Source organism: Hyperolius riggenbachi, chromosome 3, assembly GCF_040937935.1.
Source record: "Hyperolius riggenbachi isolate aHypRig1 chromosome 3, aHypRig1.pri, whole genome shotgun sequence".
NCBI lineage: Eukaryota > Metazoa > Chordata > Amphibia > Anura > Hyperoliidae > Hyperolius > Hyperolius riggenbachi.
The window spans coordinates 34,188,548-34,212,368 of NC_090648.1; the positions used below are offsets into that span (position 1 = coordinate 34,188,548).

The 23,821-nt window shown below is 46.0% G+C and overlaps 1 protein-coding gene across 1 annotated transcript in view; it reads left to right on the forward strand.

Moving 5' to 3' along the window:
• LOC137562015 (uncharacterized) overlaps nucleotides 1-22,845 on the forward strand; it is a 109,940-nt gene extending 87,095 nt beyond the window's left edge. The window contains exons 11-16 of the mRNA XM_068273358.1: nucleotides 8,372-8,447; nucleotides 14,779-14,826; nucleotides 16,854-16,972; nucleotides 17,064-17,211; nucleotides 18,709-18,801; nucleotides 20,856-22,845. Of these exons, the coding sequence (XP_068129459.1) occupies nucleotides 8,372-8,447; nucleotides 14,779-14,826; nucleotides 16,854-16,972; nucleotides 17,064-17,211; nucleotides 18,709-18,801; nucleotides 20,856-20,965 (594 nt within the window). The 3' untranslated portion in view covers nucleotides 20,966-22,845. The remainder of the gene's footprint in view (nucleotides 1-8,371; nucleotides 8,448-14,778; nucleotides 14,827-16,853; nucleotides 16,973-17,063; nucleotides 17,212-18,708; nucleotides 18,802-20,855) is intronic.
• Nucleotides 22,846-23,821: the final 976 nt, after the last annotated feature.

A 23,821-nucleotide genomic window follows, 5' to 3' on the forward strand; every position in this document is an offset into this window, starting at 1 on the left:
ACAGCCGCCTTGCTGTCAGTACCCGCGGCGGCTTTTCCGCGTTCTCTCGTGGTGCCAGGCGCACGTCTCCGCATGCCAGCCGCTGTGCTGGACGCGGATTCAGCCGGCCTGCCGTTAGTACACGCGGCGGCTTTTCCGCGTTTCCTCACAAATAATAATTGTTGTATTACCATTTCAAACATATTCTATAAATCTCTACATAGATTGTAGTAATATAAGAATGAATATTAATATCTTGGACATTTTACAGAGCTTGTCGTTATGTAATAATAACAATGATAATTGTATTATTATTGGTTCAAACATATTCTACTTAGCTCTACAGAAGTCATTTTATAATAACAATAATAGTTTTAATAATACTGTTGTTATTATTATTATTATATTGTTATTTATTATTATTTCAAATATATTCTACAGAGCCCAACAGAGATCTGTTATTGTTGTTATTATTATTAATATTATTATCTTTGGCATATTTCACAGAGGTCATAGTCATATAGAAATAGCAATAATAATAATAATAATAATACGTCAGTATTATTATTATTTTAAACAAATTATTTTTTTTATACAACAGGTTGTGAATCTCAAGTAATTAACATCTTAACTAGTTACCACACCGCTGGCGGTATATTTATGCCCTGCAGGACTTCATCTGAAGTCCCAGGGACGTACATATTAGTCTACGGCCGCGATCGGCGCTGCAGGCGCTCCTGTTGGCTCTTGCGCGCTGTTCTTGTCGCAATCTTTGTTAGTGCACAGATCAATGAACTGGAACACAGTTCCCATTCACTGATCTGAGTCCCCTACATCAATGAAAAACGACATCCATGAGATGCAGGCATTCATTGATAAACATTAATGTATTGCATCCAAGCGTTACTTCCTGTACTAACTGTACTGAACTTGCTGGTAATTACCAAGCAATACCATTAATTAACTCCTTACCTTCCCTCCCATAGTTACCTAAATAAAAACTTTAATATAAAGAAGTGACATTAAAAAAATACAGAAATAGTTAAAGAGAATCTGTACTCTAAAATTCTTACAATAAAAAGCATACCATTCTATTCATTATGTTCTCCTGGGCCCCTCTGTGCTGTTTCTGCCACTCCCTGCTGCAATCCTGGCTTTTAATTGCCGGTTTTAGGCAGTGTTTACAAACAAAAGACATGGCTGCTAACCAGCATGTGATAGGCTGAGAGGAGCTCAGTCTGTGACTCATACAGAGCCTGGAGGGGGCGTGAAGAGGGTGTGTATAACTTCTTTCCTATCACAAGGATTCCTGCCTGAGTGCCTGAGCCCGACAAAGGAAAGAAGATTAGATTATATAACAGAGATAATACAGCCACTGTGCAACTAGGCTGCAGTAAGACAGAGCACATTAGAACAGGTATAGGAACTTATAGGATAGAAGAAATAAGGCTGAAAATTTTGTTACAGAGTCTCTTTAACTTAGGAACTTGGTGGGAGTTGGAGGCACCCGTGGTAAAGCTAGCTGTGTCTTATGCTAGATTGCAATGGACTAGGGTAGAAAAGTTATCAAATTTCCTACCTTGAAGAAGTAACATTCACATTCAAGGTTATGGTGAAAACTTCACAAATTTTTATTATGCACAGTCACAGTGTGCATATAAAAAATGTGAGAATTTTCCTTCCACCGGGAAGAAGGCCGAGTGAGGAGGGCATTTCCTAACATGCCTGATGAGTGGTTGCTATTTGGGCAACCAGATTTTGTGAGTATGTTATCTCTATCCACCTATACCTCCTGGTAATCTGACGATATTACACCAGATCGGGCTTCCAGTCTCTCTATGTGTCTTTTTTGTCTCCTACAAGAACCGTAACTTAGGGACTAAACTTTTTTAATATGTACTGTATGTCAAGCGTGTGTATTACTGTTTTTTGTTTTGTATTGTTTTGCAAATAAGGGCTTGTTATTAGTGACAGACACAAAACTGAAAAAATACACCTTTATTTCCAAATCAAATATTGGCACCATACATTGTGATAGGGACATTGTAACGATTGTGGGATATCTCCGTGTTCAGCGCACCAAGATGTGCGCTGACACTGCGGAGGTCCTCCACAAGCGTGTCAAGATACTAGAACCCAGCTTTTGGTGCAAGCACCAGTAGAGGGAAATTCCTGTCGGCAGATGGCGCTGGGGAGTGCAGAGGAACCAATCCTCTGTACCTCCACAAATGCCAGACAGGAATTGTACGAAGCGCAGAACGCAATCGCAAGAGAAGTGATTGCGAATGAGAACGAGCAAAGGGACAGGTTGTATGTGTGTGCGCCAATCTAGTCGCCACCCCGCACACACAACAGCAGATGGGAAAGAGGAACGCAACCGCAAGAACGGCGATTGCCAGAAGTGACACAAGGCAGATCAGAACAGAATACGAGGATAGCAAAGGCACAGCAAATCATACAAAGAGGAGATATGGAAAATAACAAACGCTAGCTAACCGCGAACACCGCACTCATTCGCAACAGTGCACGCGGTTATGCGCGGTCTCCACGTGATAAGCACAATAGAGACAAGCACGCCTAACTAACCATCAACAGACAAACACGAAACAAAGAACGTGAACGCTTGCTTAAAGGGATACTGTAGGGGGGTTGGAGGAAAATGAGTTGAACTTACCCGGGGCTTCTACTGGTCCCCCGCAGACATCCTGTGCCCGCGCAGCCGCTCACCGATGCTCCGGCCCCGCCTCCGGTTCACTCCTGGAATTTCTGACTTTAAAGTCAGAAAACCACTGCGCCTGCATTGCCGTGTCCTCGATCCCGCTGATGTCATCAAGAGCGCACAGCGCAGGCCCAGTATGGTCTGTGTCTGCGCAGTACACTCCTGGTGACATCAGCGGGAGCGAGGACACGGCAACGCAGGCGCAGTGGTTTTCTGACTTTAAAGTCAGAAATTCTAGAAGTGAACCGGAGGCGGGGCCGGAGCATCGGTGAACAGCTGCGCCAACACAGGATGTCTGCGGGGGACCATTAGAAGCCCTGGGTAAGTTCAGCTCATTTTCCCCCGACCCCCTTACAGTATCCCTTTAATGGTTACCTCACCGAGCCTACAGCAAGCGCCCGTATTAGACAAGACAGACAGACGAGAAACAGGAACTAGGCAGAAAGGATCCACCGCTCTTCCGCCAGAGCAAGTGTGATCCAAGCAGGAACACAGATCAGAAAGATCCACAGCCGCTAACGCTAGCGGCTAGTGCGATCTAAAAAAGACAGATCAGATGAGGTAGCCGGTAGCAACCGCTGCTCCAGCTTACACTCCAGGAACTCAGATCAGAAGGATCCACAGCCGCTACCGCTAGAGGCTAGTGCGATCCAAACAAGATAGAGCGATTCGCTATCAACCGCCGCTGGTGACAGCGCAATCGCGACAGACAAGACAAGACAGAATAGGCAGTACAAATTATACACAAACTGACTGCACTAACTAGGAATGCAAGGAGCACTCCCCAAGAATTAACTATACTAAGATAGCAGTGGCTGACACTCCAGGTGAGTCCAGCAGGAACAAACCTCTATGAGCAGCCAAGCATTGTGGGACACACATAGTACTTATAGTACACGCCTCCAATGAATGTGGCCAGGCAATTTGCATGACAACGTATGCAAATTCCTCAGCAAGCACAAGCTGCAAAACTGACAGAAGGTCTTCTTTCCAGAGTCCTGCAGCATGCAAACCTACACAATGGTCAAAGGGCTGGCTGCCTGCACAGGCAGCTGAGCGGATCGTTACAGACATAATAGCATGTATTATTTTAAAACTTAAATGGCCAAAAACTGAGAATTAATGAATTTTCTCCTTTTTTTTTCTTGTTTTTCCCATTAAATGCATTTAAAATAAAATAATTCTTAGCATAATGTACCACCCAAAGAAAGCCTAATTGATTGTGAAAAAAACAGCACCGTTGCTATTATTATCTTAGCGATATTCAACTGAACATATAGTCAAATAATAATAATTATTATTATTATTTAGTATTTATATAGCGCCGACATATTACGCAGCGCTGTACAGTGTATATATATATATATCTTGTCACTAACTGTCCCTCAAAGGAGCTCACAATCTAATCCCTACCATTGCCATATGTCTATATTATGTAGTGTAAGTACTGTAGTCTAGGGCCAATTTTTAGGGGGAGCCAATTAACTTATCCGTATGTTTTTGGAATGTGGGAGGAAACTGGAGTGCCCGGAGAAAACCCACGCAGACACGGAGAGAACATACAAACTCTTTGCAGATAGTGCCCTGGCTGGGATTCGAACCAGGGACCCAGCGCTGCAAGGCGAGAGAGCTAATCACTACGCCACCGTGCTACCCAATAATAGAAATAATTCTTAAAGCGGACCTAAACTCAGAACTTCCTCTCTGCTCTAAAAGATAAGCAATAGCATAATCACCTTTAAGGCTTCTTTCCCACTAAGACGTTGTGTTAGGTGCCACGTTAAGGTCGCATAACGTGCCCCTAACGCAACGCATAGTGTGGTTGTAGCTGGACATTACATTGAGCCGCGTTGTGCAGCTCACTCTGGCGTCCGTGATGCCGTGATGCGTACTCTTGTGCGCATGCGGCATCACGTGGTCCCACCGGCCAATCACCGCACAGAGCGGCGCTCCAGGAAGTAAACACTGCACGTCACTGAGTGCAGTGAATATTAATTAGCTATGTGGCTGGCCGCGGAGGAGGAGGGGAGACCTCCTCCCCAACATTACTGAGCATGTGCAAACAGTCTAACGCTTATAACGTATAGCACGCAGCACTTTAACTTGACGTGCTGCGTTACAATGTAAAGCAACGTGGGCACTGAACAGCCCATTGACCTTTCATTACTGTGCGGAGGGCTGCGTTACAGGCTGCTCTAACGTGCGCCTGTAACGTCTAACTGTGAAAGCAGCCTAAAGGAAACCAGAGAGGTTTTCAAATAAAATGATTATACATACCTGGGTCTTCCTCCAGCCCTATGCGCACAGATCGCTCCCACGCTGCCATCCTCAGCCTTCTCTATTGCCGGTACCGGGTTCCTTCCAGTCGCGGCTAGTCTGCGCAAGAGAAGTCCACCCTCTACGTATCTCTTCGCCGGCTGCGCATGGGGCTGGAGGAAGCCCCAGGTATGTATAAAACTTTTATTTTAAAATGTCTCTGCTACACTTTAAAGAGAAACACTTCTTTGTTACATCTGATACAAATCCGGCACTAAATCTGCAGTGTGACTACTTCCTGCTTTCATGGCAGCAGACCTAGGGTTAACATCCTGTGCTTACAAATTAGCTGCTCTGCCATGGCAGAGGAGATTCTTGAGCCGACACAGCTGAGAGATCAAATGACAGTGGTGATTAGTCTCAGATGAGGGAGGATTAGGCTAAATTCTCTAAATAAATACAGGGTGGATTAATCTGTGTTTTTCTTCTGTCATGTGCAATAAATCAGGTCCACTTTAATACTAATATTTATGCTGTTGTTATTATCGCACGTCGCTCAAAACATCGGCGATCGTCGGAAGAATCTCAGGAAGAATTGTGAGGTGGGTACGAGCCTTAAGTTTTGCATTAAGGTTGAGCAGCTCTGCAAATCATCCCATGGATCATTTACTACTGTCACAAAACCTTGTTTTGGTTCCTCTTTGAGTTAAAACTGAATAATCACGTAAGTTTAATTTTTTACGTACTAACCCAGTTCAGATGTTTCCTGTAGATGTGGGAGCGAGGCCCAGAGTTCCGTTCAGTTAAACGTTAAACAAAAAGAGAACAAAGCCATTATTCAAACATCCTATGGTGTTTCAAAGCCTTAAAAATGGTTTTACTATACTATTTAAATTGGACATAGGTAGTTCGTTATCGATTTGAGTAGTCTGCCAGTAAATGCCCATTATTATGGCCTTGTCTATTAGTGGTAGTCTTTTTGCGTGAACAGTAGGGTATAATCTGTGTTCTTGTTTAATCTGTGTGTGTGTGTGTGTGTGTGTGTGTGTGTGTGTGTGTGTGTGTGTGTGTGGGGGGGGGGGGGGGGGGGGGGTCAATAGTGGGCCAAACTATTAGGATATACTGTAGTTGGGGTTAGATGTAGAGGTCTGTATTGGTCTGAGTTTGAGCTCCATCGTTAGGTAATATTCTACAATCAGTCGTAGTCGGGTGAGAGCTGAAAGAGTGTCTGAGTTCCAGTATGGTACAATAAGAGTTCTGGCTGTGCACAATAATTGGGATATATTAAGACATAGGGCTTGATTCACTAACAGCGTTAGGTGGTTTGTGCCCATAGGACCCCACACCGTGCGCACAGCGCGGCAGCCCATGGTTAATGCGCGATGTGACGATAACGTCGCACCCGCTGCTCTTTAAAGGGATACTGTAGGGGGGGGAGGGGGTCGGGGGGAAATGAGTTGAAGTTACCCGGGGCTTCTAATGGTCCCCCGCAGACATCCTGTGCCCACGCAGCCACTCCCCAATACTCCGGCCCCGCCTCCGGTTCACTTCTGGAATTTTAGACTTTAAAGTCTGAAAACCACTGCGCCTGCGTTGCCGTGTCCTCGCTCCCGCTGATGTCACCAGGAGTGTACTGCGCAGACACAGACCATACTGGGCCTGCGTAGTACGCTTCTGGTGCCATCAGCGGGAGTGAGGACATGGCAACGCAGGCGTAGTGGTTTTCAGACTTTAAAGCATTGGGGAGTTGGCTGCGCAGGCACAGGATGACTGCAGGGGACCATTAGAAGCCCCTGGTAACTTCAACTCATTTTCCCCTGACCCCCCCTACAGTGTCCCTTTAAACAAAACGGTGCATCGGGTGGCCGCCGCTTTGGTGCCACCCGATGCGCAGTTTTTGTCGTTTAAAGGGCAGCGGGTGCGACGTTATCGTCGCATCGCGCACTAACCATAGGCTGCCGCGCTGCGTGCACTGTGTGGGGTCCTGTGCGCGATGCAGCTTTGCGGGCTATTAGTGCCCGCAAAGCTACTTATGGGGCACAAGCCCATAGAGGTGTTGGGAAGGTTTCCTATATGAAGTAGGACTAGCTGGGGGGTAACCTTGAGGTTAGTTTTAGTAGTTTGTTGGATAGCTTTGGAAACAAAGCTCCACGGGGTTTGAATAGTTGGGCACTCCCAAAATAAATGGGTTAAAGGGACACTATCCATGAACATGTTTTTTTTTCAATTGAGATAGGAAATGTTTGGGAAGTGCTGCTAAGTACTGGTGTATATATTTCACTGCTTATCTATTTGATTACTGTTAATTCCTTTCACATTTTTCTGACGGCAGTCTGCTGAAATTCTGATGGCAGACTCAGAGGTGAGGGGAGAGGGGATATTCCCTATCTATTAACCCTGTGTGTGCAGAGAGCTCAGTCAGAGACAGGCAGAGCTTTCTCTCACAGAGAGCAGAGGAAATGTATCTTATGTGCAACATAAACATTTGTAATACGGTAGTGTGTGAAACCTGATATCTGTTTTCAAATAATCTGCTTCAATATTACACTATTCTTAGCATGTCAGACTGCAGAGATTCACCTCTGCAAATGAGACATTCCAAACGTAAGTAAAATCTGCACACAATAAATTACAGCTTTTGCCTCTGATATTTAACATGAAAAGTAGGAAAATGTTTACACAGCTACTTAGACATTATTTGTACGTTGTCATTTTAGAACACTTGGGCATTGATGGTATTCTTAAAGGAAAGGTTCAGGGAAACCTGTAAAAAAATAAAAATCCCTATCCACTTACCTGGGGCTTCCTCCAGCCCGTGGCAGGCAGGAGGTGCCCTCGCCGCCGCTCCAGAGGCTTCCGGTCGTCTTCGGTGGCCGACCCGACCTGGCCGGCTGCCAGGTCGGGCTCTTCTGCGCTCCAAGGACGGGCTCTTCTGCGTCCCACGCGGGCGCGCTGACGTCATCGGACGTCCTCCGGGCTGTACTGCGCATGCGCAGAACTACTGCGCCTGCGCAGTACAGCCCAGAGGACGTCCGATGACGTCAGCGCGCCCGCGTGGGACGCAGAAGAGCCCGTCCTTGGAGCGCAGAAGAGCCCGACCTGGCACCCGGCCAGGTCGGGTCGGCCACCGAAGACGACCGGAAGCCTCTGGAGCGGCGGCGAGGGCACCTCCTGCCTGCCACGGGCTGGAGGAAGCCCCAGGTAAGTGGATAGGGATTTTTATTTTTTTACAGGTTTCCCTGAACCTTCCCTTTAAGCTAAGCTATGTGTGAGCAGTTTCTCCAGCACAGATTAGAGTGGAGAGGGGAGAAGAGAGCAATATTGCTAATATGGTTAATGTTGGTATTATACATGCTGCTGAAGTGTGAGATTTTATGTTACTAAGGTGATCACTTTAACTATATATTTCTCTGCCAGATGAGGAAATACTGTGATGTACCACACTGCCCACGACAGAAGAGGGAGCTGGCGAGTATCAGTAAAAGACACAACGGTATGTATAAGCAGGTGAAGTGTGCGTAACAGAACTGACAACAAGGATTGGCTGTCTTATGGGCCTTTAATTATCTTCTCTGAGTCAAATACAATGAGGTTACGCCTGCGCAATTACCACTACGCATGTGTAATCGCCTATGTGCAAGAATGTGCATATACATGCTATAAGACCATGCGTTGCCCAGGCAGCACACCCGTGCATTAGACACATAAGGTATTACTATCCCAACCGAGGATAGTAACCCCAAGGGCAAGAATGTAGCTAGGCAAAAGGGGGCGTGACCAGACAGGCCCAGAGATGACCAGATCAGGAACTATAGGGTCTCCAGGTGTTAAAGAGGTGCTTCATTTTTTACCATAATTATGTATAAATGATTTAGTCAGTGTTTGCCCATTGTAAAATCTTTCCTTTCCCTGATTTACATTCTAACATGTATTACATGGTGACATTTTTACTGCTGGCAGGTGATGTAGCTGCTCCTAGCTGTTTGAGACAGCTGTAAACAGCTAATTCCTGTCTGTGAACATTGTTACATTGTGGCAGTTTGCCCAGAGTACCGCGGTACTCAGAGCTTCTTGTGGGAGGGGTTTCAACACAAAATCAGTCATACAGCGCCCCCTGATGGTCTGTTTGTGAAAATCATTATATTTCTCATGTAAAAGTGGGTATCAGCTACTGATTGGGATAAAGTTCAATTCTAGGTTGGAGTTTCTCTTTAAGTAAAGGTGGAGTGCCTGACTAAAAGTAGCCATACATCAAGTGATGATGGACAAATTCAACCAAGAGACAAATCTCTCTCTAATCGAATCTAAGAGAGATGTCGGCTGCCCAAACACCGCAGGCCGATTCCCAATGGATATCAGCATGAAATCTCTAGGGAATTGGCCAGGCTTGCCACCTTACTGCTGCCCCCCTAGTGTATAAATGTGCCCCCCCCCCCTCCCGTGTGTGCAGTTGTACAGTACCTGTCCTGTCTCTCCCACTGCGTGCCCATCCGTTTCGGAATCCCCCGCTCTTCCGTTGGTGGTAGAACAGCGCCAGGAGTTTAGTCGCTCATACTGATATCGCTTGTCATTACTGCTCGATTGACCATGACTGCCTGACATCTTATCCAATCGATACATGCAACCAATATCGGCTCGATAATAATTATCAAATCGTTTGGTCAATCGGCATGAATGATGTTTTAATGTTGTAATAAAGCTGTGGCCTTTAACCCTTTAGCAGCCAATTTATTTCGAGGCTTGCAAGTACTCCGGGCCAATTTATTTTAGCACATTTTTTTTATTTCTTATTTGTTACATTTCCCTGCTTCTAATTAATGCAGCTGTAATGTGTATTTATGGCCACTTGTCACTTTGTACATTTGTTTTTATTTCTTTATTTATTAAATTTTCTTGCTTCCAATTAGTCCTGCTGGAATGTGTATTTATGACCACGTGTCACTAGGGGGCAGTGTGAGACTATAACAGAGGACTTCTGCTTTCAGTTTCTATATGTTCTGCTAGTAGAAAGAGATCAAAGCATTCCAAGAATTTACAGCACAACGAGTTCTGCCGACTGAGAGCAAAAGCAGAGCACTTATCTCACACAAGATAACGCTATTGATGCTGCTAATGGGTTAAACTTCAACTAAGCATCACGTCTTAAATTATGGTAGATGGTAAAGTTGTTTCGTGTAGGCTCTGTCCTGGTCAAGTAACATTGTATTGCCTTTCCTTAAAGTGAACCTTAACTGTCCTAAAAAAAAAAAGAAGCCCCCTGCAGACATCCTGTGTCCTCGCCAGTCCTCTATGATCCTCCTTTCCCCCGCCGCAGGTTAATTTAGACTTCGGCCAACTGAAAGTCAGCCCCTGTCCACGTGTCTCCTTGTACGCATTCCCATCTTCAAGCGTGTCCTGCACAGGCACAGTACAAGGTTTCTCTTACTGCCCCTGAGCAGGACGTGCTTGACGATGGGAACGCGTACAAGGAGACGCGTGGACGAAAAAGGAACTAGCCCGCGGCGGGGGAACTATGGGTCGTAGAGGACTGGCGACGGCACAGGACGGCTGCGGGGGGGGGCTTGGGGAAGCCCCAGGTAAGTGACACTTTTTTTTTTTAGGACAGTTAAGGTTCACTTTAAAACTGTACAAAATATTGAATCCCATAGCCACTCCATCCTCCCTCCATACTTTCCTGTCCCTTTTCAGATTCATAGAGAATGTTACTATGAACTTATCCACTAAGAAGTTACTATGTTGGCTGAAATAGTGTCATACGAGCCTTTCTTCTGTATTTACAAGGGGTGACCTGTTTGTAGAGACCTGAGAACCTCGTATTCCTATACAGGGATTATAATGGTTCTTTGTGACTCAGCTAAGTGCCGTTGTTGTACATTGAGTTTATTTAACCTCTTTTAAATAAATAAAGTATTTTTCCAGCTGAGTCCTCCTGCTAATGCTTCCCTTTGGCACTGGGGGACAATGGTGAGCTGTTTCCAAAAAACACTTCACTGCGGCTGGCGAGGCGAGGGCATTGTCTGAGCGGACGTCAGCCTGCTAGTACATGATCCTTTCTATGCAAATTTGTAACTGAGTGTTCCAGTTCCTCATTACAGTGCCAGGCTCCGCACAAAGATAGCATTAATCAGGTGATGCAGAGATGTGAATGTAGGCAACACTCTAGGACTTATTTGTGTCAGCTTGTAGTTTTCTATCTCAGAAAACCCCCCCCCCACATATATAAGTAGATAAATACTTGCTCTACTTACATAACATACTGTATATACTCGCATATAAGCCGACCCTCATGTAAGCAGTGGTACCCACTTTTCCCTCAGAAACTAAGAAAAAAATGATTGACTCACGTATTAGCCCCTCCACAGTAGCCAGATGTGCCCCTAGTACAAGTCAACCCCCCTCCCCATAGCCAGATGTGCCGCAAGGATGATACAGCTGTGTCTCAAGGCCCCACTAGATGTGGTCATAGAAATGAGACACACAGCAAGAATCCCCGATCATTGCACTGCTGACACGTTGCTGGCATACTCCGCTCCACGAGCCAGGGGACACAGGTAGTCCTAAACATCACACTCTGCACACCATGTTGCAGGGGATAGGGGGCACGGACACAGCAGGGAGCCACTAACAAAACCTGCTCCACCATCTGTTCTGCTCCACTGACTCGCATATAAAAAGGAGGGGGTAACTTTTTAGAACATTTCTTGTGCTGAAAAATTAGGCTTATACGCGATTATATACAGTATGTATTGCACTGTCCATGTTTTGATTTGAGTGATTTTTCTATAGTAAAAAAAGGGAAAATACTTCTTAGCAGCTCCCATTTTAACTGTGGCTATTTTTAAGCCAATCCTAATGTCATTTCCTCCCTTACTCTCCTCTGCCTGATTGTGTATGCATTGCCTTCCCTCCACTATAGAAAGTGCATCGTCTCAGCATGAGAAATATTGGCCAATCAGAGAGGAACAGAGGTGTGGGAGGGGAAAACAGGAAGGAAAGAGGCTTCAGCCAATCAGGCTGCATTAGTTAAGTCTGAGGGGAAAGTAGAAGCAGTAGAAGGAGAAGCAAAAAAAGGACACCCAGCATGCCCTGCAACTTCCTTTTTGTGTACCAAATTTTGTGTGTACCAAATAAGAGTCAGGTAAATTGGGGAATGATCATTTATCAACAAGAAAAGTAATAGTGATTTTTAACTTTTGGATTGCCTGGTTAGCATCCTTATTACTTGATTACCAGATAAAAATAGTGAAAGTGAAACACAATAAAGCGTGCTTTTTAATTGCAATATTGGCGTGCTGATATCTTTCTGTACTGTATTGCTAAGCGACATTGCCTATGCCGCTGTATCAAGCACCCAACCTACAGGGGAGTGCCCGCTCAATGAACTTTTCACAGCTATTTATAAAGATGGGATGATGAGGCTCACACTGTAAGGAAAAATGACCTGTTTCGCCGGATCACAGCAGAATGCGAAAACAGGCGGTGGGCAGATCCTATATTACTAATAGGATCCGTTCACACTGCCAATCGGAATGCTATTGGAGCGCAATCGCAACACAAATTCAAAGTGCTGACCTGCTGTATTTTTCCAGATAGCCAAAGCGTTTCCCATAGAAACCTATGGTGGAAATGCATCTTCTCTGGACCCGAACCGAACCAGAAAATCAGTCTCCTCTCCAAGCAGGCTGTTTTGCCTGCGGCTAAATGAGAATCAAGCCTAAGGTACTTCACTAGAGCTGATATGCCATCAATGGTATGGAATAGTTATAATCCACACTACTCCGCTCCGATCATCTCCTGTCTGGAGTACTGCAATGCCTCCTTTCTGGACTTCCTCATATCAGACTCCGCCCCCTGCAATCCGTTATGAATGCAGCTGCCAGGCTCCTTCACTCCTCCCACTGCTCTTCTTCAGCTGCCGTGAAGCCTAGGTACACAAATTAATGATGTAACAATGTAGGGATAAATTCAGCAGAAAAGTCACTGAGTCCATGTGGTGGTGGAGAAGAACAAACAGAGAGGAGGACCCTGCCAAATAGGCTTACAATCTAAGGGATGGGGGAGAGGGACACATAAAGGGGCGTGTGCACCCTAAGCACCCACCACTCCCCCTTGTGAGTACCCCTGCTGGGGGAAATCACTCTTGTTTCACAGCAACCACCATGATTTGCACATCCTTTGCAACGTATCATGTTGTTATAGCATCCTCTGCTTGTAGTAAGGAAGTGAGCCTTACAGTGCCAGATGAGTATCATCTTTCATATACAACTTCAGTAAGTTGGAGATTCATAACCGGCTACAACTTTAAACTAAAAGACCATTTTTTAGAACATATAATTTTTAAAAAAGATGCATTTGTTTAAGCCATTAGCAGCTTTAATAGAGTTATCCCATTTGAGATAAATGCTCTGCTTTTGGCCTCAGTCGGCTGAACTCGTTGCGCTGTAAATTCTTGGAATGCTTTGACCTCTCTCTCTAGCAGAAAATATAGAAGCTGAAAGCAGAAGTCCTCTATTGTCTCACACTGCCCCCTAGTGACACGCGGTCATAAATACACATTACAGCAGGACTAATTGGAAGCAAGAAAATGTAACAAAAAAAAGAAAAAAAAATGTATTGCAAAAATCTGATACTTCCCTGTGGAGGGGGAAGCCTCTGGATTCTGCCCACCTCAGCCACATGGATCCAGCGCTGGCTCCCCCGCACAAACAACAGCAACAATATTTACTTGGCCTGCCTGTGCAGTACGGATTTTCCCCCTCGGACTCCTCCGGAAGTAGAAGAGCCTGATCGGGTCCGCTCTACTGCGCAGGCCAGACATAGACGGCTCACAACTGCGCAGTAGAGCGGACCCAACCGGGCTCGGCTATTCCCGCTGAAGCAAAAAGCCGCTAGTGCACCTGAGCACACCACCAACAAGCAGGATTTCGGAGGGGCCAGCACTGGATCGCCTCTGCTGAGGAGGACAGGGGAAGTCTCTTTAGGATCCAGAGGTTCCCCCCCCCCCCCCCGAGGTAAGTACCCCCCAGGGGTGCTTTTTTTTCCCCTTCAGGATCACTTTAAAGACTATCACAATTTTGCTTTGAAATATGTCTGTACTGATTTTGTTTACTGCTAAAAAAATAACAGACCTTTAATTTTCAATAATAATTTCCAAGCTGTCCCCTGTATGTGTGTTTGTTTGTCCCGGACAAGCCCCCTCCTGCCCTGCCGTGATTGGCTGCTGTACTAATTTGATGGCGCCTCAAAGGCGTAGCTATGTGTGGGAAAAGGGGGCATTTGTCCCCGGGCGCAGCACTGTGAGGGCACTCAGCACAGTTGCTGCACTCCCACATGCATGAGAGGCGGCTCGCCTGAAGTGCCCATGCTTCTCTCCCTCCCGGTGCAGGAGTGCAAAAGTGTTAGCAGCAGAAAAAAATTGGGCACATCTGGCTATCTAAACGGAAGGAAGGGGGCACATATGGCTATCTAAAGGGGGGCACATCATGCTATCTGAATAGGGGAAGGGGGCACATTTGGCTATCTAAAGGGAGGGAAGGGGGGGGGAGACACATATGGCTACCTAAACAGCATTTGTAGATTTGACTCCACCCATGACCACGACCACATTTTGACGTGTGGCCACCCCCATTTTTCCAGAGAGGGGCACAAAAACGCCTTTGTCTTTGTCCCTGGGCGCTGAAAACCCTCTGTGGCGCGTGTGACGTTCAGCTAGTTAATGAATAAACTGTAAAAGCGAGATGTAATGTGAAATGGTCAATAGTAACAGTGCTATGAATAGCAGATCCCTTGCTTGGTTTTTCAGTATATTGCATTGTGTGTTTCAGGAAATCGCGCTCTGCTCCACCTGGTGCCGGAATCCATATTCTCTAATGGTGAGGATACATCCCACAATAAATGTCGCCTCTATATTACACTGTTCGCTCTTTCTGCAGTTATGTTGATTAAAGCGGACCTGAACACAGAACTTCTTCTCTGCTCTTAAAGATAAGCAACAGCATAATAACATTTAATGAAAACCATTTCTTTGTTACAGCTGATACAAATCCTGCAATAAATCTGCAGTGCATCTACTTCCTGCTTTCATGGAAGCAGACATAGGTTTAACATCCTGTTTACAAATTAGCTGCTCTGCTGAGATTCCTGAGCTGACTGGCAGAGAGATGAAATTACAGTGGTGATTACTCACAGATGAGGGAGAATTAGAAAAGCTAAACGCTCTAAATACATACAGGGTGTATTTCTCTATGTTTTCCTTCTGTCTTGAGCAAGAGTTCAGGTCCACTTTACAGCAGTATGAAACTAAATTTCATCTTTGGCGTAAAACAAAAAAAAAAATATGATTGGTTTTCAAATTAAAGGAGGTGTTAATAATTCAAACCATCACCCCTTTCAGAAGCTAATTAGTAAAACTGCCTTGCCTTTACAGAATTATCAGACTGTGTTGAGCTGCGTCATTACAAAACTGTAATGTGTAAAGCAACCAGCAATGTTCTCAATTTGCTTTAGTGTAACTTTGCCTTTTAGTGACTTTATATCAGTCTTTTATTCTGTATTCTAATTTTTATTTTGTTTAATGTTTTAGAATAGACATGCAATTTTGAGTTTCATTTTGCCAAAATCACATTAATTTAAAATCTAATGTATGTCAATGGCAGCAAATTTAGTTTTTTTAGCATTTGTATGCAATTTGCATTTTAAATTCACATGGCAGGACTGTTTTCTGTGTGTTTACAAATTATATTTCAAGTCAATGGAAATGGCGAAAAATTTAATAATGTGCAGTAAAAATGTGCCTCATTTTGAAGTTAAATAGATACACTTTCATGGAAATTCAAGTAGTATGAAACTCAGTATTTCTTCTAAAAGATTATTTACAGCATAAAACATACTAGCACAAAAAAAATTGTTAGCAGAACAGCATTCAAGCCGTTAAAAACAGCATTTTTGTTCAGTGGAAAGCTTGCTGTAACATCCTAAGAGGTGATAACATTATATTTTGTTTACATTCCTTTATCAGCTACAATTAGTATACAGCCAGCAGTGTGCTGACACTGAACTGCTGCACACAGTAGAAGCACAGAGAGCTGAGAAGTGATCACTGGCTACATTATAATACATAAATGCAGCAGCTATGCAATGGCAGCTTTCAGAGCAGATAAACTCTAGGTTGGGAACTTGTAAATGGACAATATTACTATTACACAAAAGCAAATATGATAACTGTGGCTGGGTGCACATATAACAGAGCGTGAAAGGTCGTGTTTTCTGTCATGTGCGTTTTTTGTGTGTGCGTTTTTGGTGCAATTGCATTTTTTTGCATATGCGTCTTTCTAGCGTTTTTATGCGTTTGGCTTGCATTTACAAAACACATATGCGTTTTGCATGCGTTTTTCAATTGTGTTTTATGCAAATCATTAGGAAGACAACAGGAAGTGGAAATACATGAGAAAACAATAATAAAAAAAAAAAAAAGACGCTTATAAAAACGCATGAAAAACTCATACAAAACGCAATACATTGCATTCCCATTGACTTTCACTATGTGCATTTTGAATATTATGCAATAAAACCAGTGTTTTTAAAAACGCACGTTTCAAAATGCATATCTGTTTTTTTCTGGTGGCCAATAGACGTCCATTAGCGGCAAAAATGCAGCGTTTTCTGCAGCGCTAGCGTTTCTGCTAAGTGTGCACCTAGCCTTTATAAAATAAAAAGTAGGAAAACATGTTTTTAATGACTATTATATCAGAATTTAATCCCTCTTTATCTTCATTGGCATGAACCGAAAAATCCCCAAAAGAGCATTTGCATACAAACGTGCATACAAAAAATAAATTCTTGAAACTCTCATTGCTGTGAAACATCACAACCGGTTCCTCTTCAATGCTTTCTGTTCCAGACTCTGCAGACCGCACAGAGATCTTGTGGAAAGTGGCGCTGCATGAAGGCAAGTCTCTGGAGGTTGAAGGGCGCAGTGTGAGAGTGAAGCATTCTGGGATATACTCTATATACAGCCAGGTAAGATGACACGCCTCCTCTGGTCTCCTTGTGTGAAGCACTCTATCATGTAATACATCAGCTGATGGCCTTCCTCTTGCATCCTCCTTAGGTCTTCTACAGGGACTCAACGTTTACCATGGGCCACTTAGTGTTACGCCAGTCAGGCAGCAACGCTGGAGATGCTGAAATCCTGCTCAGCTGTGTTCAGAGCATGCCAAGCTCCGACAAACTGGCGTATAAGACTTGCTACACCTCTGGTAAGTTCAAGGTCTCCTTATTGAGCACATCTTAAGAACCTGAATCACCTAATTCAGGCGGTAAAACCTAGGGGGCGGGGTTTGGACAAACAGTTTGATCTACCTGGCGCCTCCCTCCTCTCCCGCCCACTTTCCAGGCACACACTCCACCCTCCTCATCCATGCATCCCTGTCCTCATTCCACTGCTGGCACCTGTCACTCTTTCCTATGACACCATAAGCAGGTGAGGTGTCGATATATGCCTCTTATCGAGTCATGCTACGGGAACATCCCATCACCAGCGAGAGATCAGCATGGCCAGTCACACGGAAATCTTTAGCATGCGATTTACACTCGCTCAGTAGCAGCAGGGCCGGGCCAATGCATAGGCTGGAGAGGCTCCAGCCTCAGGGCGCAGTGTAGGAAGGGGCGCACAATTCATTCAGCTGTCATTCCTAATTGTGTTTGAAGCAGAAAGAAATAAGAAAAGGGGATACATGGCAGTGACTGCAAGCCAGATAACTAGATATTAAGGTGTTGGGGAGGTTGTGGGCCCTGTGGCCCTCTTAGTGTAATAGCAATCCGTGTGTGACAGCTGGGGTGGGAGGGATGGAGGGGCGCATTTTGGTGTCTCAGCCTTGGGTGCTGGAGGACCTTGTCCCGCCTCTGAGTAGCAATGACATGCGTTTTTAAAAACACTGGTTTTATTGCATAATACTCAAAAACACACATAATGACAGTCAATGGGAATGCAATGTATTGCGTTTTGTATGCGTTTTTCCATGCGTTTTTATAAGCGTCTTTTTTTTTAATTATTATTGTTTTCTGATGTATTTCCACTTCCTGTTGTCTTCCTAGTGATTTGCATAAATCACAATTGAACACAATTGAAAAACGCATGAAAAACGCATGAAAAACGCATGAAAAACGCATGGAAAACGCATATGTGTTTGTATATGCAAACCACAAATGCATAAAAAACGCTAGAAAAACGCAAATGCAAAAAAATGCAAACGCACCAAAAACGGACACAAAAAAACGCACATGACAGAAAACGTGACCTTTCACGCTCTCTTATGTGTGCACCCAGCCAGTTATCATATTTGCTTTTGTGTAATAGTAATATTGTCCATTTACAAGTTCCCAACCTAGAGTTTATCTGCTCTGAAAGCTGCCATTGCATAGCTGCTGCATTTATGTATTATAATGTAGCCAGTGATCACTTCTCAGCTCTCTGTGCTTCTACTGTGTGCAGCAGTTCAGTGTCAGCACACTGCTGGCTGTATACTAATTGTAGCTGACAAAGGAATGTAAACAAAAGATAATGTTATCACCTCTTAGGATGTGGCAGCAAGCTTTCCACTGAACAAAAATGCGGTGTTTAACTGCTTGAATGCTGTTCTGCTAACATTTTTTTTTTTGTGCTAGATTGATTTATGCTGTAAATAATCTTTTAGAAGAAATACTGAGTTTCATACTACTTGAATTTCCATGAAAGTGTATCTATTTAACTTCAGGCAGCAACGCTGGAGATGCTGGAATCCTGCTCAGCTGTGTTCAGAGCATGCCAAGCTCCGACAAACTGGCGTATAACACTTGCTACACCTCTGGTAAGTTCAATGTCTCCTTATTGAACACATCTTAAAGGGACGGTAGGCAGGGGGCGGACCTACTATGAACCTGAATCACCTGATTCAGGTGGTAAAATCTAGGGGGCGGGGTTTGGACAAACAGTTTGATCCACCTGGCGCCACCCTCCTCTCTCGCCCACTTTCCAGGCACACACTCCACCCTCCTCATCCATGCATCCCTGTCCTCATTCCACTGGTGGCACCTGTAACTCTTTCCTATGACACCATAAGCAGGTGAGGTGTCGATATATGCCTCTTATTGAGTCATGCTACAGGAACATCCCATCACCAGCGAGAGATCAGCATGGCCAGTCACACGGAAAGCTTTAGCATGTGATTTACAATCGATCAGGAGCAGTGACATCTGATAGGTCACCACTACTGATCGAGTGAAGTCCCACCCACGAGACCATCGGCACCAGTGGAAAGGAGGCAGCGAAAAGTCTAGAACTGACCCAGCTTGTAGATTAAAGTAACGCTGAAACAAACTTGGCCATTATAAATTCGGCAAATCACGGTGAGACAGAGGTTGTCCAATGATGGCAGCCTGGTGAGGGAGGAAGAGGCAGGCACAATTTAAACCTTATGGCTGCCTATACTGAGGACACTCTGTCTACCTATAGTGGGGGACTACCTATACTGGGAAAGCTACTTCTGGATATGTATACTGGGGGACTACCTATACTGGGAAGGTTGTACTTCTGGCTACCTATACTGGTGGGAGAGCCTCTGGCTACTTATACTGGAGACTACGTAGGGTTATATAATCCTGGGGGGTACAGCTGGCTACAGTTACTGGAAAGCTACTTAATATTAGAGGGCCCCTCTGGCTACATAAAATTGATATGCCCCTTATAATTTTTGGGGACCCCCAACTTAAACTTTACTATGGGCCCCAAGATTTCTAGCTATGACCCTGCGTGCATACCTTAGTGCTTATAATACATTAGAAAGATCATTTTTTTAGTGACCTGGATATGACATACAGTGCAATTTCCCAGCACTGCTGTACTATGAGCTGGGGGGACTTTTGATTGTTACACAGATGACATTACTGTGGGACAAAAGTAGCTAGGATCACTATATGAGCAATAAAGAGCAGGGATATTTTTTTTTTTTGTATTGTATGTTATGCAGACTGTAATTCCTATTCAGGTGGGATGAGGTCTGGCTTCGTATAAAAAAAGCAGACCTAAACGTAGACTTTAAAGTTGCCTAAAAGCCAGGGCCGGTTCACTCACGAAGCAAGGTGAAACACTTGCATCAGGCAGAGATTAAAGGGGCAGCATTTTTGTACTGTGTTTACACTAATAGCATGCAGTCAGAGTAGGAGGTGAAGCAAGAGGAGAGCGAGATAAGAAGGTCATCATTGGGAAAAGCAGCTTGTTGTGCTGTGTGAGGAGTCTGACAGTGAGTGAGGAGGGGGGAGGCAGGAGAGCATCATTGGGGAAAAGCAGCTTGTTGTGCTGTGTGAGGAGTCTGACAGTGAGTGAGGAGGGGGGAGGCAGGAGAGCAGCATTGGGGAAAAGCAGCTTGTTGTGCTGTGTGAGGAGTCTGACAGTGAGTGAGAAGGGGGGGGGGGGGGGCAGGAGAGCAGCAGTGTTTCATGTGACTTGCCAAGCAGAAGGGAGGAGGTGGCACTGATGTCCTGACTGAGGAGGAATGGACTGGCTGAGGGTGAGCAGTTTGTTTGTCACAAACTCACAGCCAGCCTGTATTGAGCTGCAGCATGTCATGTGAGAACACTAAACAAAGCAGAGTAAATTGTTGGATGTTGTGCGATCATTCCAAATCGGGGGGCGCATTCTCACAAATTTGCCTCAGGCAGCAAAAAGTCTAGAACCTGCTCTGCTAAAAGCACCCCAAAAATATAAATGATAACGTAATAGGGCAGTTGGCGAGGATGAGTAATCTGTAGCAGCCAATCAGGCTTCAGCTAACATGACTATAGAGCGGGTGATGTGGGCACTTGACTGTAATTCTATGTACAGAAGATGTGGGTCTTATAACTCTCACTTGTCTTTTCCATTCAGGAGTTTTCCGACTGCGGAAGGGGTACACCATCACTCTGGAAATACCGAGAGGGAATGCCACTCTGGATACCTCCCGCCAGGCCACCTTCCTTGGATTTATCAAGCTGTAGCAAGTGAACGCTCTTCCATGTCACTGCAAGGCGGACAATAGAGGGAAAAATGTGTCAGTCAAAGTAGCCATAATATAAGTCTTCCTCTGCTCCTCCTCCTGCATAGTGACACTAAAACCAGCTACGAGTCTGCCCCTCCTCCTGCAGGGTGACACAGACAGAAGGGAGCTGTGAGTCTGCCCCTCCTCCTGCAGGGTGACACAGACAGAAGGGAGCTGTGAGTCTGCCCCTCCTCCTGCAGGGTGACACAGACAGAAGGGAGCTGTGAGTCTGCCCCTCCTCCTGCAGGGTGACACAGACAGAAGGGAGCTGTGAGTCTGTCCCTCCTCCTGCAGGGTGACACAGACAGAAGGGAGCTGTGAGTGCCCCTCCTCCTGCAGGGTGACACAGACAGAAGGGAGCTGTGAGTCTGCCCCTCCTCCTACAGGGTGACACAGACAGAAGGGAGCTGTGAGTCTGCCCCTTCTCCTGCAGGGTGACACAGACAGAAGGGAGCTGTGAGTCTGCCCCTCCTCCTGCAGGGTGACACAGACAGACAGAAGGGAGCTGTGAGTCTGCCCCTCCTCCTGCAGGGTGACACAGACAGACAGAAGGGAGCTGTGAGTCTGCCCCTCCTCCTACATGGTGACACAGACAGAAGGGAGCTGTGAGTCTGCCCCTTCTCCTGCAGGGTGACACAGACAGACAGAAGGGAGCTGTGAGTCTGCCCCTCTTCCTGCAGGGTGACACAAGGGAGCTGTGAGTCTGCCCCTCCTCCTGCAGGGTGACACAGACAGAAGGGAGCCGTGAGCCTACCCCTCCTCCTGCAGGGTGACACAGACAGAAGGGAGCTGTGAGTCTGCCCCTCCTCCTGCAGGGTGACACAGACAGAAGGGAGCTGTGAGTCTGCCCCTCCTCCTGCAGGGTGACACAGACAGAAGGGAGCTGTGAGCCTGCCCCTCCCTCTGCAGGGCGACACAAGCAGAGGGGAGCTGTGACTCCGTACCTCCTCCTGCAGGGTGACACAGACAGAAGGGAGCTGTGAGTTAGCCCCTCCTCCTGCAGGGCGACACAGGCAGAGGGGAGCTGTGACTCCGTACCTCCTCCTGCAGGATGACACAGACAGAAGGGAGCTGGGAGTCTGCCCCTCCTCCTGCAGGGTGACACAGACAGAAGGGAGGTGGGAGTCTGCCCCTCCTCCTACAGGGTGACACAGACAGAAGGGAGCTGTGAGTCTGCCCCTCCTCCTGCAGGGTGACACAGACAGAAGGGAGCTGTGAGTCTGCCCCTCCTCCTGCAGGGTGACACAGACAGGAGGGAGCTGTGACTCTGCCCTACCTCCTGCAGGGTGACACAGACAGAAGGGAGCTGTGAGACTGCCCCTCCTCCTGCAGGGTGACACAGACAGAAGGGAGCTGTGTGTCCCTCCTCCTGCAGGGTGACACAGACAGAAGGGAGCGGCGAGTCTGCCCCTCCTCCTGCAGGGTGACACAGACAGAAGGGAGCTGTGAGTCTGCCCCTCCTCCTGCAGGGTGACACAGACAGAAGGGAGCTGTGTGTCCCTCCTCCTGCAGGGTGACACAGACAGAAGAGAGCTGTGAGTGCCCCTCCTCCTGCAGGGTGACACAGACAGAAGGGAGCTGTGAGCCTGCCCCTCCTCCTGCAGGGTGACACAGACAGAAGGGAGCTGTGAGTTAGCCCCTCCTCCTGCAGGGCGACACAGACAGAGGGGAGCTGTGAGACTGCCTCTCCTCCTGCAGGGTGACACAGACAGAAGGGAGCGGCGAGTCTGCCCCTCCTCCTGTAGGATGACACAGAGAAGGAAGCTGCGAGTCTGCCCCTCCTCCTGCAGGGTGACACAGACAGAAGGAAGCTCACAAAAAGAATGGTGTGGGGGGGGGGGGGGGGGGATGTGTCTCTCAAAGTAGCTATAACATACCTCCCAACCTATTGAGATAAGAAAGCGGGACACTTTAAGACACACCCCTGATTACACCTCCATCACACCCCCTAGTCACTAATACCAGAAAGAATTCAGAAGCTGTTTAATAATTCAGACCACAATGGTCTTCTTTATCATCATTAGTTCTCCTTCATTTGAACTGTAAAGGTAATATGCAAAGGTAGAGACCGGCACCATCAATGAAGAAAACTGTTCAGGCTCCTTTAAATCTTCAAAGCTCTTTTTGTTGCATAATCCAAGGGATACAGCGCATAATGCAATGTTTCATTCATACAGTACGAGACATATCCTGTGTAGCCAATCACAGTTGTCTAGGCCAGCCGGACCTGATGGAAGACTTCACAGCTAAACACTGGATTGGTGAGACAAAGAACAGGGCAGTCGCCCTCCCCCACGTCACAGCCATGTGACATTTGTGACGTGCGTCAGACAGCTGTTCCACCCACCACGTCTCGCCGAAGCGGACCTGATAGCGAACTGCAGCTGCCAGGTGGGAGTGGCCAAGTTTTGCAGTGGACAGTGGAGCGACCAATCCGTGGCAGGTGGGCGGAGCCACCAATAACCGCATGACGCTGTCGCTAGATGTAAACATGAGAGCCTCGCCGCCCGCCCTGTCAAATGGCTAACTGACCCTCAGAAGAACTTTAGCAAAAAGGGAAAAAATAAATCAATACATTGCAAAGTAAGAAGTTAAAAAATAGAAGTGAGATCAAGAAATGATTGATATTCTCCATGTAATTTGTTCATATTATCTGATCCACAATCAGCCTGAATGTCATCATCTTTACTGCTGGCAGACATGAAAAATTACAGCACCAACTGCCATTATCTATAACCACACCCACTTACAATGCGATAGGCTAAAAAGATTTTGTTTTTAATAGACATACATATGCACTGAGGGAGATACTGGT